Raw genomic sequence first — 16,689 nt, forward strand, 5'->3', positions numbered from 1 at the left:
CAGCCGTCCTTAGGGTGTAACGGTGTTATAATAATAGGTTTTTTTTAAATCGGATAAAAATTATGACCTCTATAGGGTCCACAAGCTAAAAACACGATTTTTCGTACAATCAGGGGCCATAATTCAGGAAGTTACGGTCCGATATGCACGAATATCGAATGGAACCGAGATCTTTGGGTTATAAACTTACATTTCAAGTTTCAACAAAATCGGATAAAAATTGTGCCCTCTATAGGCAGTAGCGGGTTATCAGTGAGGATGGTGAGGCTGCAGCCTCAGGCCCAAAGATTTTGTAAAAAAAAATTTTTTAGACTTGTCTGATACGATTAAAAATGCATAGACAATGAATGTTAGGGGGGTTGGGTTTAGGCCCAATGGGAATCAACATAGGCCCTGACCCGAAATTAATTAGGCCCACGCCATTTTAAATAGGCCCTATTTAAAAACTAAATAGGCCCTCCAGCAACTGCCGCCTCAGGTGGAGCTTAATCCGCCACTGTCTATAGGGTCCACAACCTTGATATACCATATTTTTACGCTATTTAAGAACGAACGGCGGCCATTTTGTCTGTCAATTTTGGGACAATTTTCACGAAATTCAAACTCAGCCGTCCTTAGGGTGTAACGGTGATATAATATTACGTTTTTTTAAATCGGATAAAAATTATGACCTCTATAGGGTCCACAAGCTAAAAAAGCGATTTTTCGTACAATCGGGGGCCATAATTCTGGAAGTTACGGTCCGATATGCGCGATTATCGAAAGGAACCGAGATCTTTGGGTTATAAACTTAGATTTCAAGTTTCAACAGAATCGGATAAAAATTGTGACCTCTATAGGGTCCACAAGCTAAAAACGTGATTTTTCGAACAAACAGGAGCCATAATCCATGAAGTTTTGATCCGATACATGCCAATATCGAAAGCAGTCGAGATCTTTTGGAAATAAACCTATATTTCAAGTTTCGTCAAAATCGGATAAGAGAGAGAGAGAGAGAGAAATGGGGTTTAACGTCCACTCGAAACAAACTAGGTCATTTCGGGACTAACATATGGTTTAATTTTATTTACATAATTCGCTTGCGCGTAGGGGTCTTTAGCAGTGGGAGGAAACCGAAGGACCCGGAGAAAACCCAAGAGGTTGGACAGGCAACCCTACTCCTTGTCACGTACAATCGGGGATTCGAAACCACGCCAGTCGACTCAATGACAGACTTTATGATACAGCGTGCGCATGCTAACCATTCAGCCATCCAACCCCCCAAATCGGATAAGAATTGTGACCTGTAGAGTGTCCACAAACAATGTGGACGGAAGGACGGACCGACAATAATATATGTGGACGTATAAAAAAGCCATTTTTCGGACAATAAGGGGCCATAATTCACGAAGTTACGATCTGATATGCGCAAATATCGAAAGGAACCAAGATCTTTAGGTTATAATCATGCATTTCAAGTTTCATCAAAATCGAATTAAAATTGTGACCTCTACAGGGTCCACAACCTTGATATACCATATTTTTACACTATTCGTGTACAAACGGCAGTCATTTTGTCCGTCAATTTTGCTCTGATTTTCACGAAATTCGAACTCAACCTTCCTTACGGTGTAACGGTGATATAATCAAACGTTATTTTAAATCGGATAATAATTGTGACCTCAAGCTAAAAAAGGCGATTTTTCAGACAATCAGGGGCCATAATTTAGGAAGTTACGATCCAATATGCGCAAATGTCGACAGGAACCAAGACCTTTAGGATATAATCATGCATTTCAAGTTTCATCAAAATCGAATTAAAATTGTGACCTCTACAGGGTCCACAACCTTAATATGCCATAATCCCAGGGTTATACGTGACAAGGAGTAGGGTCGCCTGTCCTACCTCGTGGGTTTTCTCCGGGTCCTCCGGTTCCCTCCCACTGCTAAAGACCCCTACGCGCAAGCGAATTATTGAAATAAAATAAAACAATGTTAAGGACGGCTGAGTTTGAATTTCGTGAAAATTGTCCCAAAATTGACAGACAAAATGGCCGCCGTTCGTTCTTAAATAGCGTAAAAATATGGTATATCAAGGTTGTGGACCCTATAGACAGTGGCGGATTAAGCTCCACCTGAGGCGGCAGTTGCTGGAGGGCCTATTTAGTTTTTAAATAGGGCCTATTTAAAATGGCGTGGGCCTAATTAATTTCGGGTCAGGGCCTATGTTGATTCCCATTGGGCCTAAACCCAACCCCCCTAACATTCATTGTCTATGCATTTTTAATCGTATCAGACAAGTCTAAAAAAATTTTTTTTACAAAATCTTTGGGCCTGAGGCTGCAGCCTCACCAGCCTCACTGATAATCCGCTACTGCCTATAGAGGGCACAATTTTTATCCGATTTTGTTGAAACTTGAAATGTAACTTCCTGAATTATGGCCCCTGATTGTACGAAAAATCGTGTTTTTAGCTTGTGGACCCTATAGAGGTCATAATTTTTATCCGATTTAAAAAAAAACGTATTATTATAACACCGTTACACCCTAAGGACGGCTGAGTTCGAATTTCGTGAAAATCGGCCCAAAATTGACAGACAAAATGGCCACCGTTCGTTCTCAAATAGCGTAAAAATATGGTATATCAAGGTTGTGGACCATATAGAGGTCACAATTTTGGTTCGATTTTCACGAAATTTGAACTCAACCTTCCTTATGGTGTAACGGTGACATAATCAAACGTTTTTTTAAATCGGATAATAATTGTGACCTCCAGAGGGACCACAAAGTAAAAGATAGGTTGCCAGGCATTGAAACATACGCCCACAGCAGATAAATCGTCCGGGCAGTCAACAAGAGTTGTCGCATATTTTTACTTTTTTCAGTAATGAAACATTTATAATACACTAAAATCTAATACAGAAAACCATTAGAATTTGTTTGGTTTTTATAAAGTTCTGCCCCATGCTAACGTTTTGTATACAAAACTTTTAATACTGTATCATGGATTTAGCTGTTCCAAGTCATAAAAATTCATTGAAAATCAATATACTTGTTCGTCTCAAGATCTTAAACTCAGTGTATCAATCTGAAGTCAATCAGATATTAACTTTGGCCTCTAGAGCGTCCACAAGATTTTTCAAAGTGATCAAGGGCCATAACTTTAGCAGTAATTATCGAAAATCACTGAAATTGAATAGACTTCTTCGTCTCATGACCTTAAACACTGTGTATAAATTTAAAGTCAATCGGATATTAACTTTGGCCTCTAGAGCGTCCACAAGATTTTTCAAAGTGATCAAGGGCCATAACTCTGGCAGTAATTATTGTAAATTGCTGAAAATCAATAGGATTCTTCGTCTCATGACCTTAAGCACTGTTTATAAATTTAAAGTCAATAGGATATTAACTTTGGCCTCTAGAGAGTCCACAAGATTTTTTGAAGTTATCAAGAGCCATAACTCTGGGAGTAATTATCAGAAATCGCTGAAAATCAATAGGCTTCTTCGTCTCATGATCTTAAACAATGTGTATAAATTTAAAGTCAATCGGATATAAACTTTCTCCTCTAGAGCATCCACAAGATTTTTTGAAGTGATCAAGGGCCACAACTCTAGCAGTAATTATCGGAAATCGCAGAAAATCAATAGGCTTCTTCGTCTCATGACCTTAAACACTGTGTATAAATTTAAAGTCAATCGGATATTAACTTTGGCCTCTAGAGCGTCCACAAGATTTTTTGAAGTGATCAAGGGCCATAACTCTGGCAGTAATTATCGGAAATCGCTGAAAATCAATAGGCTTCTTCGTCTCATGACCTTAAACACTGTGTATAAATTTAAAGTCAATCGGATATTAACTTTAGTCCCTAGAGCGTCCACAAGCAATTGTGGACGACGGACGGACGGACGGGGGCGACGACAATATACGACCACATTTCATTGTGGGCGTATAAAAAGGCGATTTTTTTGACAATCGGGGTCCATAATTCAGGAAGTTACGTTCCGATGGGCGCAAATCTCGAAGGGAACCAAGATCTTTGGGTTATAAACATGCATGTCAAGTTTCATCAAAATCGGTTCAAAATTGTGACCTCTATAGGGTCCACAAGCTAAAAACATGATTTTTCGTACAATCAGGGGCCATAATCCATGAAGTTTCGATCCGATACATATCACTATCGAAAGCAGCTGAGATCTGTTAAGGATAAACCTATATTTCAAGTTTCGTCAAAATCCGATAAGAATTGTGACCTATAGAGAGTCCACAAACAATTGTGGACGGACGTCCAGACATACGGACGTCCGGATTGACAGGGGCGACGACAATATACGTCTGCGCAGAAGTTTCAAAAATACTTTATCAAGTAACCACCACATCGTTTCCCAATAAAAAATTGAACCCCAGATCGATATCTGTTTTCGATCATGGAGAAATAGGCTCCCGCGGTAAATAATAATAATAATAACTATTATTGAGAGTTTTTATACTAGACTATCACGAAATTATTCATTAATTACAAGTATATAAATATATTGTAGGGAGGGCGGGGGGATGGTCCAATGGTTAGCGCGTGCGCATTGTATCATAAGGACTGTCATTGAGTCAACTGGCGTGGTTTCGATTCCCCAGTTGTACGTGACAAGGAGTAGGGTCGCCTGCGCAACTATTACTTAGGAAAAGGTTCAGGGATTCCGAAATTGTCTTTTGTTTGAAAACAGATGGAAAATTGACAAAACTACAGCCGATTTTTAATTTGGGGCACCGTACGAAATTCAGCCACTTCCAGGCTGCACAGAAGTTTCAAAAATAGTTGATCACCAAACCACCGACCAGTTTCCCAATAAAAAATTAGGTCCGAGATCGGTATCTGTTACAGGTACTGAGAAATAGGCTCATACGGTAAATAATAATAATAATAATAACTAGACCTGCAAGCAGCACTGAACCGGCTTTCAGGAATAAGACAGGAAGAGTGTCATACAATAGCCCATACATGTTCCGAAGTCTTGACCAATTAAATTGCTTATCGCTCCCTTAGCCTAAGCAGAAAATTCTTATCATCGATCTTAGTCAAGGTAATGATATAATGAATCTATACTCAGAGTTTCATCGCTCTCACTTAATTAAAACCAAAGTTACCATGCCCCAAAGCATCAACCAATCAGATTGCTTATCTCTGCTTACTGTAAGCAGACAATGTTTATCATCAAACTCCATCAAAGCATTCCCCTTATAGTCTACCAAAGGCTTGACAATCAAATTGCTTATCGCTCTGCTTAACCTGAGCATAAAATGCTCGTTATCGTACTTAGTCAAGGTAATAAAACTATACATCAAATTTCATCACTCTCACTAAATTAGGACTAAAGTTAGCATGTCCCAAAGCATCAACCAATCAAATTGCTTATCTCTGCTTACCCTAAGCAGAAAATGTTCATCTTCGAACTCCATCAAGGCATTGACCTAATAAACACCTACAACAAATTTGAACGTTTTAGCTCAATTAGAAGTAGAGTTATTGTGACTCAAAAAGGTTGACAGATAGACAGACGGACGAACAAATTTTAATAGTCTCCTGCTTTCTTCGAAAGGCGAGGGACAATTAGGCCTGCAAGCAGCCTGAATCAGAGAGGAAGATTGTCATACAATAGCCCATTCATCGAGCTACCATACAATATTTTCGTTGTTTTGATCTGGTGACACCCGACGTAGAAATCGCGATTTTCGCAAGAGTACCTATTTTTTTACCTTTTTTATTTCCAAATTATCAAATACTTTTTCGACTATTTTTGGGCCCTGTTTCTTGAAATCTTAACTAAAGATAAAATCCAAATTTTAATAGATACTTCTATTCTGATTGGCTAAGCACTAAAATCGATCTAATATTATCCAATCAAATTACTAAAATTTAGATTTTATCTTAGTTAAAATTTCGTGAAACAGGCCCCTTGTTTACAGATCATTGTCGAGATAGAATTAACAAGTGGTATGGGAACTTAATTTCCTGTACCAGAAGTTTCAGAAACATCCTTTGAGCAGTTTAAACAAAAAAAGAAGAAAATTAGAAGAGTATTTCCAGTAATTTAACGATTTTTCTACTTTTTTCAATGATTAAGGCCTTTTTTGGACCCTTTATATCATATTGAGGCTTTTAAATTTGGATTCACACCCTTGACCACTGATAGGAGTCTGAGTAACAGAAGTTTAAGAAAAGAAATAAAAGTAGTTTTCGAGATAAAAGCTTGTAAATAGGCTCCAAAAAGGAAAATACTAGAATTTCAGCGTCCCATAATCTATTGCCTAACCATCGAATTTGTATCAATTGGATGTCACAAGATTGTCCATTATTCGGGATATCCACTGACACTTTGGTTGTTTTGATTTGGTGAAATCTGGTGTAGTAAGCACTTTTTTCGCAAGAGCACCATTTTTTTTTCATTTTTTTTTTTAAAATATCGGATATCATATTTCCTATAGGATGAAATTCTATAGTATTCTACAGAATTTGGGGGATCTCAAATATTCTACAGTTTCTGTAGTGCAAATCCTGTAATTTTACAGTTATCTTTTTGTCTTTAATCAAATTTTGCCCCATCAATTGTTATACATGTACATTGAATTTAAAATTTAGCTAACAAGACTGATTAAAGTCAATCCAAGAGAAGACTGTTTGGTCATTGGCTGAATTTTTAATTTTTAAATTCAATGCACATGTATAACGAGTCATTATAAGTTAACAGAGCTTTGAACAACCAGCCCAAGACACTATGACTTGAAATTCAAAATTGGAGATGGTATGTATACTCACCTTAAGAGGCTCTACACGATCCTCATAAATAGGATTTGAATATTTTACTGATCTCCACATTTCGGCTCGAAAAGCAACAGGTTTCAGCAAATGGCGACAATATTTTTCTAATATAACAAGTGCAATAGGTATCTTCTTCAGCTCTTCTTCTGACTAGTAACGAAAAACATAGGTTGTCACGAAATTTGAACTCAACCATCATTAGGGTGTAATGGTGATATATTCAAACGTTTAATTTAAATTGGATAAAAATTGTGACCTAGAGGGACCACAGCAATTTTTTCGAAAAATCAAGGTCCATACATCAGGCACTTACAATCTGATATGCTCAAATATCAACAGAAACCAAGATATTTGGGTTATAGACATGTATTTCAAGTTTCATCAAAATTAGATCAAAATTATGACCTCTAAAGGGTCCACAACCTTGATATACCATATTTCAACACTATTTGCGTAAGAGGGTAGGCCATTTTGTCTGGTAGATTTGGTCCGATTTCTCGAAATTCAAACTCACCTATCATTATGGTATAACCGTGATGTAATTGAATCAGATAACAATTGTGGCCTCTAGAGGGCCCACAAGCTAAAACGCAATTTTTCGTACAATCAGGGGACATCATTCAAGAAGTTACTGTCCAATATGTGCAAATATCAAAAGTGACCGAGATCTTTGGGTAATAATAAACAAATGTTTACGTACAATGAGGGGCCACAATCCACGAAGTTACAGTCAGATACATTCCAATATCGAAAGAAACCAAGATCTTTGGGATACAAACCTATATTTCAAGTTTCGTCAAAATCGGATAACAATTGTGACCTGTGTATGAAAATGTGGGCGTATAAAAATCCTAACATGACATGAACTTTATGTCAACTTGAATAATACTGCTCTCCGGCGAGATAACGATCGGCGAACAACTATATAGACATTACGATCTATGTTCTACAGTGATACCCAGTATTAGAGCCAGTATTTTGTTGACATTCATTGTGGGGTGGGATTAAGGATGGCGCCCTAGATTTGGAACCACCCCCCTCTTCCCCATTCACCGCAAGACGATACCCATGGAGGGGTTGTAATAGTTATTTTACAAAAACAACAAGATCATTTAACATTAGACTGATGGCCACCTTATATAATAATATGGTACACATTTTAAAACCAGTGGCTGCCAGGCAGGATACGCCCACATTTTCGAGAGATGGATAGAGAACAAGCTAAGAAAAAAGTGATTTCTATACGCCCACATTTTCATGTGGACGTATTATGCCGTCCGGACGTCCGTCCACAATTGTTTGTGGACTCTCTACAGGTCACAATTCTTATCCGATTTCGAAGAAACTTGAAATATAGGTTTATCCCCAAAAGATCTCGGCTGCTTTCGATATTGGCATGTATCGGATCGAAACTTCATGGATTATGGCCCCTGTTTGTACGAAAAATCACGTTTTTAGCTTGTGGACCCTATAGAGGTCACAATTTTTATCCGATTTTGATGAGACTTGAAATGTAAGTTTATAACCCAACGATCTCAGTTCCTTTCGATATAACTTCCTGAATTATGGCCCCTGATTGTACGAAAAATCACGTTTTTAGCTTGTGGACCCTATAGAAGTCATAATTTTTATCCGATTTAAAAAAACGTTCTATTATATCACCGTTACACCCTAAGGATGACTGGGTTAGAATTTCGTGAAAATTGGCCCAAAATTGACAGACAAAATGGCCGCCGTTCGTTCCCAAATAGCGTAAGAATATGGTATATCAAGGTTGTGGACCCTATAGGGGTCACAATTTTTATCCGATATTGTTGAAACTTGAAATGTAAGTTTATAACCCAAAGATCTCGGTTGCTTTCGATATTCGTGCATATCGGACCGTAACTTCCTGAATTATGGCCCCTGATTGTACGAAAAATCACGTTTTTAGCTTGTGGACCCTATAGAAGTCATAATTTTTATCCGATTTAAAAAAACGTTCTATTATATCACCGTTACACCCTAAGGATGACTGGGTTCGAATTTCATGAAAATCGGCCCAAAATTGACAGACAAAATGGCCGCCATTCGTTCACAAATAGCGTAAGAATATGGTATATCAAGGTTGTGGACCCTATAGGGGTCACAATTTTTATCCGATTTTGTTGAAACTTGAAATGTAAGTTTATAACCCAAAGATCTTGGTTCGTTTCGATATTCGTGCATATCGGACCGTAACTTTCTGAATAATGACCCCTGATTGTACGAAAAATCACGTTTTTAGCTTGTGGACCCTATAGAAGTCATAATTTTTAACCGATTTAAAAAAACGTATTATTATATCACCGTTACACCCTAAGGAAGGTTGAAATTGAATTTCGTGAAAATCGGCCCAAAATTGACAGACAAAATGGCCGTCGTTCGTTCTCAAATAGCGTAAAAATATGGTATATCAAGGTTGTGGACCCTATAGAGGTCACAATTTTTATTTGATTTTGTTGAAACTTGAAATGTAAGTTTATAACCCAAAGATCTTGGTTCGTTTCGATATTCGTGCATATCGGACCGTAACTTCCTGAATTATGGCCCTTGGTTGTACGAAAAATCGCGTTTTTAGCTTGTGGACCCTATAGAGGTCATAATTTTTATCCGATTTAAAAAAACGTATTATTATATCACCGTTACACCCTAAGGACGACTGAGTTTGAATTTCATGAAAATCGGCCCAAAATTGACAGACAAAATGGCCGCCGTTATTTCTCAAATAGCGTAAAAATATGGTATATCAAGGTTGTGGACCCTATAGAGGTCACAATTTTTATCCGATTTTGTTGAAACTTGAAATATAAGTTTATAACCCAAAGATCTCGTTTCCTTTCTATATTTGCCCATATCGGACCGTAACTTCCTGAATTATGGCCCCTGATTGTATGAAAAATCATGTTTTGAGCTTGTGGACCCTATAGAGGTCATAATTTTTATCCGATTTAAAAAACCGTATTATTATATTACCGTTCCACCCTAAGGACAGTTGAGTATGAATTTTGTGAAAATCGCCCCAAAATTGACAGACAAAATGGCTGCCGTTCGTTCTCAAATAGCGTAAAAATATGGTATATCAAGGTTGTGGACCCTATAGAGGTCACAATTTTTATCCAATTTTGTTGAAACTTGAAATGTAAGTTTATAACACAAAGATCTCAGTTCCTTTCGATATATGCTCATATCGAATTGTAATTTCCTGAATTATGGCCCTTGATTGTAGGAAAAATCACTTTCTTGTTAGCTTGTTCTCTATCCATCTCTCGAAAATGTGGGCGTGTCATGCCTGGCAGCCGCTGGTTCCTACAATCAAGGGCCATAAATCAGGAAATTACAATTCGATATGCGCAAATATCGAAAGGAACCCAGATCTTTGTGTTATAAACTTACATTTCAAGTTTCAACAAAATTGGATAAAAATTGTGACTTCTATAGGGTCCACAACTTTGATGTACCCTATTGTTACGCTATTTGAGAACAAAGGGCGGCCATTTTGTCTGTCAATTTTGGGCCGATTTTCACGAAATTCAATTTCAACCTTCCTTAGGGTGTAACGGTGATATAATAATACGTTTTTTTAAATCGGATAAAAATTATGACCTCTATAGGGTCCACAAGCTAAAAACGCGATTTTTCGTACAATCAGGGGCCATAATTCAGAAAGTTACGGTCCGATATGCGCGAATATCGAAAGGAACTGAGATCTTTGGGTTATAAACTTACATTTCAAGTTTCAAAAAAATAGGATAAAAATTGTGACCTCTATAGGGTCCACAAGCTAAAAACGTGATTTTTCGTACAATCAGGGGCCATAATCCATGAAGTTTTGATCCGATACATGCCAATATCGAAAGCAGCTGAGATCTTTTGGGGATAAACCTATATTTCAAGTTTCGTCAAAATCGGATAAGAATTGTGACCTGTAGAGAGTCCACAAACAATTGTGGATGGACGGACGGGCGGACAGGGGCGACGGCATAATACGTCCACATGAAAATGTGGGCGTATAAAAAAGGTGTAGTGTCAATTTCTTTCAAATTATTAAAGTTAAGAGTATTATGGTTAGTTGTTAAATAGTTGATATCATTAGAGTTACTTGTATTCGATTCAGACTTTCTGGAGAACACTTCAGTAATATCTTTTATGATCCTTTGTTTCCTGGAACAAACTTGTTTGCCATTACTAGTTGGCTTTGTGTTGCTAATCCCTAATTTACGAAGTTAGGACAAGACATCTTGATTAATCTTTTGAGAATCACAATTGAAATCCGTCAGTTGTTGGCAATCATAGTGTGTCACGGATTAGTGATCCCATGTATCTCATCTGATGAGTTAACTATATCTAGATGTACCTCAGTGTTGTAATAAATTGTACTATTTTCCACATTTATGGTCATGAATAAACACAAAATAAAACACATTTTTTTTTTACTAAATTTAGTTAATCCAAGGATTCTCTGAGATCCACAAATTTACAAATATTTTGGAAACATTATAATAGATCTGGAAACTGTTTAAAAGATGGAAATTAACTATTCACTAAGAGCTTGAAACATTGACTGCTACTTGTCTGGCACACATGTTTGGTAAATCTGATGGCACACAAACTTGTTTTCCTGCTATTCCAGTCTGTGAATACAACTTCAAAGTGGTCTAATATAGCCTAACTCGGGTGGCTGACCTGAATTCCACTTAACCATTTGATCATCTACAGTCCAGGCAGGCGTCGCTGTCGGGAGAAAATTTATTGGCTGCAAATGCGTTTCTGCTCTTCCAGCCCATGAATGCAACAGCTTCACCATGGTTCAATTCAATATTGCCTAACTTAGGTGGCTCCTCCCTCTGACGCGTACGCCTATGAAGTTATGGTCTGCTATGTGCCTATATCGAAAGGAACCAAGATCTTTGGTATATAAACATATATTTTAAGTTTCTTCAAAATTGGATAAAAGGTGTGACCTCTTGAGGCTCTTGAGGGTACACAACCTTGGTATTACATACCATTTTGTCCGGCAGCTTCGATCCGATTTTTACGCAATTCAATCATGGTGTAACAGGGTCATTCCATGTCAAGTGGACCAAATTTCGGAAAGTTGGGAACATGACCTCCTCCAAAAAGATACGTTGCCAGGCAACGAAAGATACGTCCACAGCGGCTAAATCGTCTGAGCGGTCGACAAGGGTTGTCGCATATTTATTATAGGTAATTGGGGGCCTTTACAAGACAGTTCCATACAGATCAGATTATAATTTTTGCCGTTTGAGGATTCACAAGGTTCTACAAATTGAAACAAGGGTCTCAACCAGTGATGGGATTTTGCCCGTATATTCCGGACTTGTCCGGATCTTTTTTCCAAACGCCCAAAATTGTCCGAACGGGAATATGCCCAATCGGACATCAAGACATGGTGAATAATATTCAAAATTCCAAAATTAATATAGTTTACTGAGTGTATAACTACCACTCAACCAGATTATCGTCGATAATACGCTGGATTGATTAGGTAATTAAGTGATCAACGTATTTATCGTGTTATACGGTCTATAAACCTACCTTTATTAACTACTTAATCTGCCTTGATTGACTGACTTAATCCTTTGTCGGACAATTCATCAATCTCATCTTAAACAGAAGCCATTGTTTCCCCTTTGTCGGACTATTCATCAATCCATTATAATTTTAATCTTCGTGTTAACCTCGTGGTTTCTGCATTGTCGGACATTTTAATCACATTGATGTGAGCCGACAATATGTATAAACTAGTCATAGAAATCACATATTGTAAGAGTATATAACGCCCAGATCAATAGACAGTCATTATAATTCGTCTGCGATATCACTTCGGTGGAAGCGAGCGTTAAATAAAGCTATTTCACACACACATATATCCGAAAAATATTAAGACATTTCTAGCACGCGGTTACAGCACTCGGGAAACCTCAGCAGATTCTGTTACTCTACATCTAGCTTCGGCTGTATGACAGTAAGTGATATGTACCTACCAAATTGCGTCATTCGAAGCGTGTTTAGAATTTTCAGAGCAAAGTTGTCCTTGTTTAAAGAAAATCTGATTAGGTACATATCACTTACCGTCATACAGCCGAGGCTAGATGTAAGAGTAACGGAATCTGCCAAGGTTTGCCGAGTGCTATACCGGTATTAGAAATCTCGCGAGACGCATGAAATTATGAAATGAATACGTGACTAAATTCAAGCTTCTAATGTCGAAGAAAAGATTCCATTTTGATGGCATATTCTCGGATTTCGATCATATTTTGAATGGGTTTATGTTTTTAAAAAAAGAATTAAGTAATCTAGGCAATGTTGACGAATACGTCGTTTGAAATAGTGTAAGTTCTTAATTGTTTTAGACGATAGCGCGTGCTAGAGTAGAATGCGATTATTTAGCGGATGGTGTCATTCCTCGGGAATGTATATAAGTTGTAACGGAGTATAAGACGAATGCCGGACTTCTGCTGAAAAATGTTGCGACTTATGACTCGAAAATACGGTAATTTTGGAGGAATTTGAAACAGTACAGATCGGCAGCAGTCAGCACGCTTTCATTCTATCGTATTACGAATTTTGTAGGAATATTACTGACATAAATTTGAATACCGTACGGGAATTAAATATGAAAAATAACGAGGTGCACCTATTTTTATATTACGGACGAATTTGAATATTTTGTTTACACATGATTTTTGTGTGTGGTCTAAAAACTGTCATTTTAAACAACGATAAGAGTTATGTCCCTTTATTTTCGGTAAAAATGTCCGACAAGAACAATTTTGAAATTCCATCACTGGTCTCAACTCTGGAAGTAATCTACAGAAATTGTTGAAATTTGACAGGCTTTTTCGTGTCACAAATTTAAATGATGCATATAAATTTCATACATATCGGATGATAACTTTCATCAATCAAGCATTAACAAGGTTGAACAAAGTGAAACAAGGGCAATAACCCTAGAAGTAATAAACAGAAATTGCTGAAATTCAATAGGATTCTTCTCTTTACCAATTTAAATGACGCATGTAAATTTCATACAGATCGGCAGAAAACTTTTGATGTTAGAGCATTCATAAAGTTCAATAAAGTGAAACAAGGGCCATAACTCTAGACGTAATACATAGAAATTGTGCTGAAATTCAATAGGCTTCTTCGTTTCACTAATTTAAATAATGCATATAAATTTCAGAAAGATAGGATGATAACTTTTGGGGTTAGAGCGTTCACAAGGTTAAACAAAGTGAAACAAGAGCAATAACTCTAGAAGTAATAAACGGAAATTGCTGAAATTCAATTGACTTCTTCGTTACATAATTTAAATATTGCATATAAATTTCACAAAGATCGGATGTTAACTTTTGGCATTAGACTTAGAGCTTTCACAAGGTTCAACAAAGTGAAACAAGGGCCATAACTCTAGACGTTATAAAAATTATAACCAGCGGCTGCCAGGCAGGTTACGCCCACATTTTTTGAGAGATGGATAGAGAACAAGCTAAAAAGAAAGTGATTTTTCCTACAATCAAGGGCCATAATTCAGGAAATTACAATTCGAAATGCGCAAATATCGAAAGGAACCTAGATCTTTGGGTTATAAACTTACATTTCAAGTTTCAACAAAATCGGATAAAAATTGTGACCTCTATAGGGTCCACAACCTTGATATACTATATTTTTACGCTATTTGAGAATGGACGGCAGCCATTTTGTCTGTCAGTTTTGGGCCGATTTTCACGAAATTCAAACTCAACCGTCCTTAGCGCTTAACGGTGATATAATAATACGTTTTTTTTAAATCGGATAAAAATTATGACCTCTATAGGGTCCACAAGTTAAAAACACGATTTTTCCTACAATCTGGGGCCATAATTCAGGAAGTTACTGTCCGATATGCGCGAATATTGAAATGAAATTGAAATGAAATGAAATGGAGTTTAACGTCCTACTGTTCTGCTCCTAACCTGGGCTAATGAAGACGGGCATACGCCATACAGTGTGCTATGAGGGAAATTTTGCCCGGACAGCGGCACTACGGCCTACTCTTATATCGAATTCCAACTGTCAAGGGATCTTTTACGTGCACGCCAATGTGTACACGGGTCCTTGGTTTTTCGTCCCATCCGAACGACTAGACAGCTTTCCTTGTCAGCCCTTCCGTCCTGCATCACTGACAAGGGAGAACCACGCCGGAAAATCTGGATGAACTTTCTCGGCCAATGCAGGGATCGAACACCCGACCTCCAGGCTAGCGAGCTAGCGTCTTACCCACTTAGCCACGTGATCCCCCGAATATTGAAAGGAACCAAGATCTTTGGGTTATAAACTTACATTTCAAGTTTCAACAAAATCGGATAAAAATTGTGACCTCTATAGGGTCCACAAGCTAAAAACGTGATTTTTCGTACAAACAGGGGTCATAATCCATGAAGTTTCGATCCGATACATGCCAATATCGAAAGCAGCCGATTTTGTTGAAACTTGAAATGTAAGTTTATAACCCAAAGATCTCGGTTCCTTTCCATATTCGCGCATATCGGACAGTAACTTCCTGAATTATGGCCCCTGATTGTACGTAAAATCGCGTTTTTAGCTTGTGGACCCTATAGAGGTCATAATCTTTATAGGACAGCTTGTAAAACTGCTCCTGTGCAAGCACCTAAAGCAAGGCAGTTCCAACAACAGTGGCTTGAAGAATTCAAATGGCTTCGTTTTGAAGGGGGCCATCGTGGATTGATGTTTTGCGTATACTGCGAGGCAGCTGGAAAACAAAATGGCTTTACTAAGGGTGGATCTAATTTTCAGAAATCGGCATTAAAAGATCATAAAAATAGCGCCGGTCACCAGGAGGCCTTATTCATCCGTTCCCAAAAATCTAACATGCAAACTCACATGGCACAAGCACGAGCACAATTGCAGAAACAAAATGGATGCCCTGCGTTAACTGGTGTCATTTACACCCATTCCGATAGTTTTGAAGATATGGAAACGGCCTTGGTTCAAACAACGGTTGACGAATTGAAAGATAAAATAGAAGGCAGTAAATTTGTTGGTCTTATTGTTGATGAAACCGTTAATGTAGTCACAGAGAAAAAACTAATAATATTTTTGCGAATTTTAAATAACACAGCGAAAGCCGAGACAATATTTTTAGGAAATTATTCAGTTCATAGTGGCACGGCCGAATGTATCGTTGACAAAATAAAGGAAGTTTTTAAAGAATGGGGAATTCCTTTAAATAAAGTAATTGGTTTGGGTAGTGACGGAGCTAGTGTGATGACAGGAATTCGGAATGGTGTAGGTGTTAAACTGCTAACTGACATTCCGTTTTTGATACACGTTCACTGTATTGCTCACCGCGTGGCTCTTGCGTCACAGGATGCAGCCAATTTATCAAAAAAGATTGCGGACTACCGGAAAACACTAAATGAGGTGTATAAACTTTATGAATATTCTGCCACACGGTATAATCGGTTACGCGATTTGTCAAAGGAATTGTCAGATACTGAATTTTCGACTGTAAAACAACCATCGACAGTGAGATGACTGTCCCTTAGTCGAGCTGTTAAATCAACAAAATTAAATTGGCCCGCTCTGGTTATGGAGATCGAAGAAGAGGCCGCTGACCGCAAAAATGCTGTGGCTGTTGGTTTACAGAAAATCTTAAAAACGTATGCTTTTATAGCCACGACATACATGTTTTCGGATGTTCTTCCATGCATGGAAAAATTAGTAACAGTTTATCAAAGAGAAACTCTCAATCTCTCCATGATACGACCCATGGTCAATTCAACTATAGAAACATTAGAGGCACTTCTAACCGCAAAGGGAGAGAATGAATCTGAATTCAAGAGAAATACAGAG

General features: G+C 37.7%; 1 protein-coding gene across 4 annotated transcripts in view; it reads right to left on the reverse strand.

Moving 5' to 3' along the window:
- The window catches only part of LOC126814503 (E3 ubiquitin-protein ligase RNF31), a 384,135-nt gene that overhangs the window by 354,940 nt on the left and 12,506 nt on the right, over positions 1–16,689 (reverse strand). For all 4 annotated transcript variants that reach the window (XR_007677627.2, XM_050539678.2, XM_050539679.2 and 1 more), the window contains exon 3: positions 6,790–6,942. Coding sequence is in view for 3 of the 4 variants with exons in the window: in XM_050539678.2 (XP_050395635.1) it covers positions 6,790–6,942 (153 nt within the window). In the remaining variant the exon portion in view is untranslated. The remainder of the gene's footprint in view (positions 1–6,789; positions 6,943–16,689) is intronic.

Source organism: Patella vulgata, chromosome 3 (genome assembly GCF_932274485.2).
Source record: "Patella vulgata chromosome 3, xgPatVulg1.2, whole genome shotgun sequence".
Classification (NCBI taxonomy): Eukaryota; Metazoa; Mollusca; class Gastropoda; family Patellidae; genus Patella; species Patella vulgata.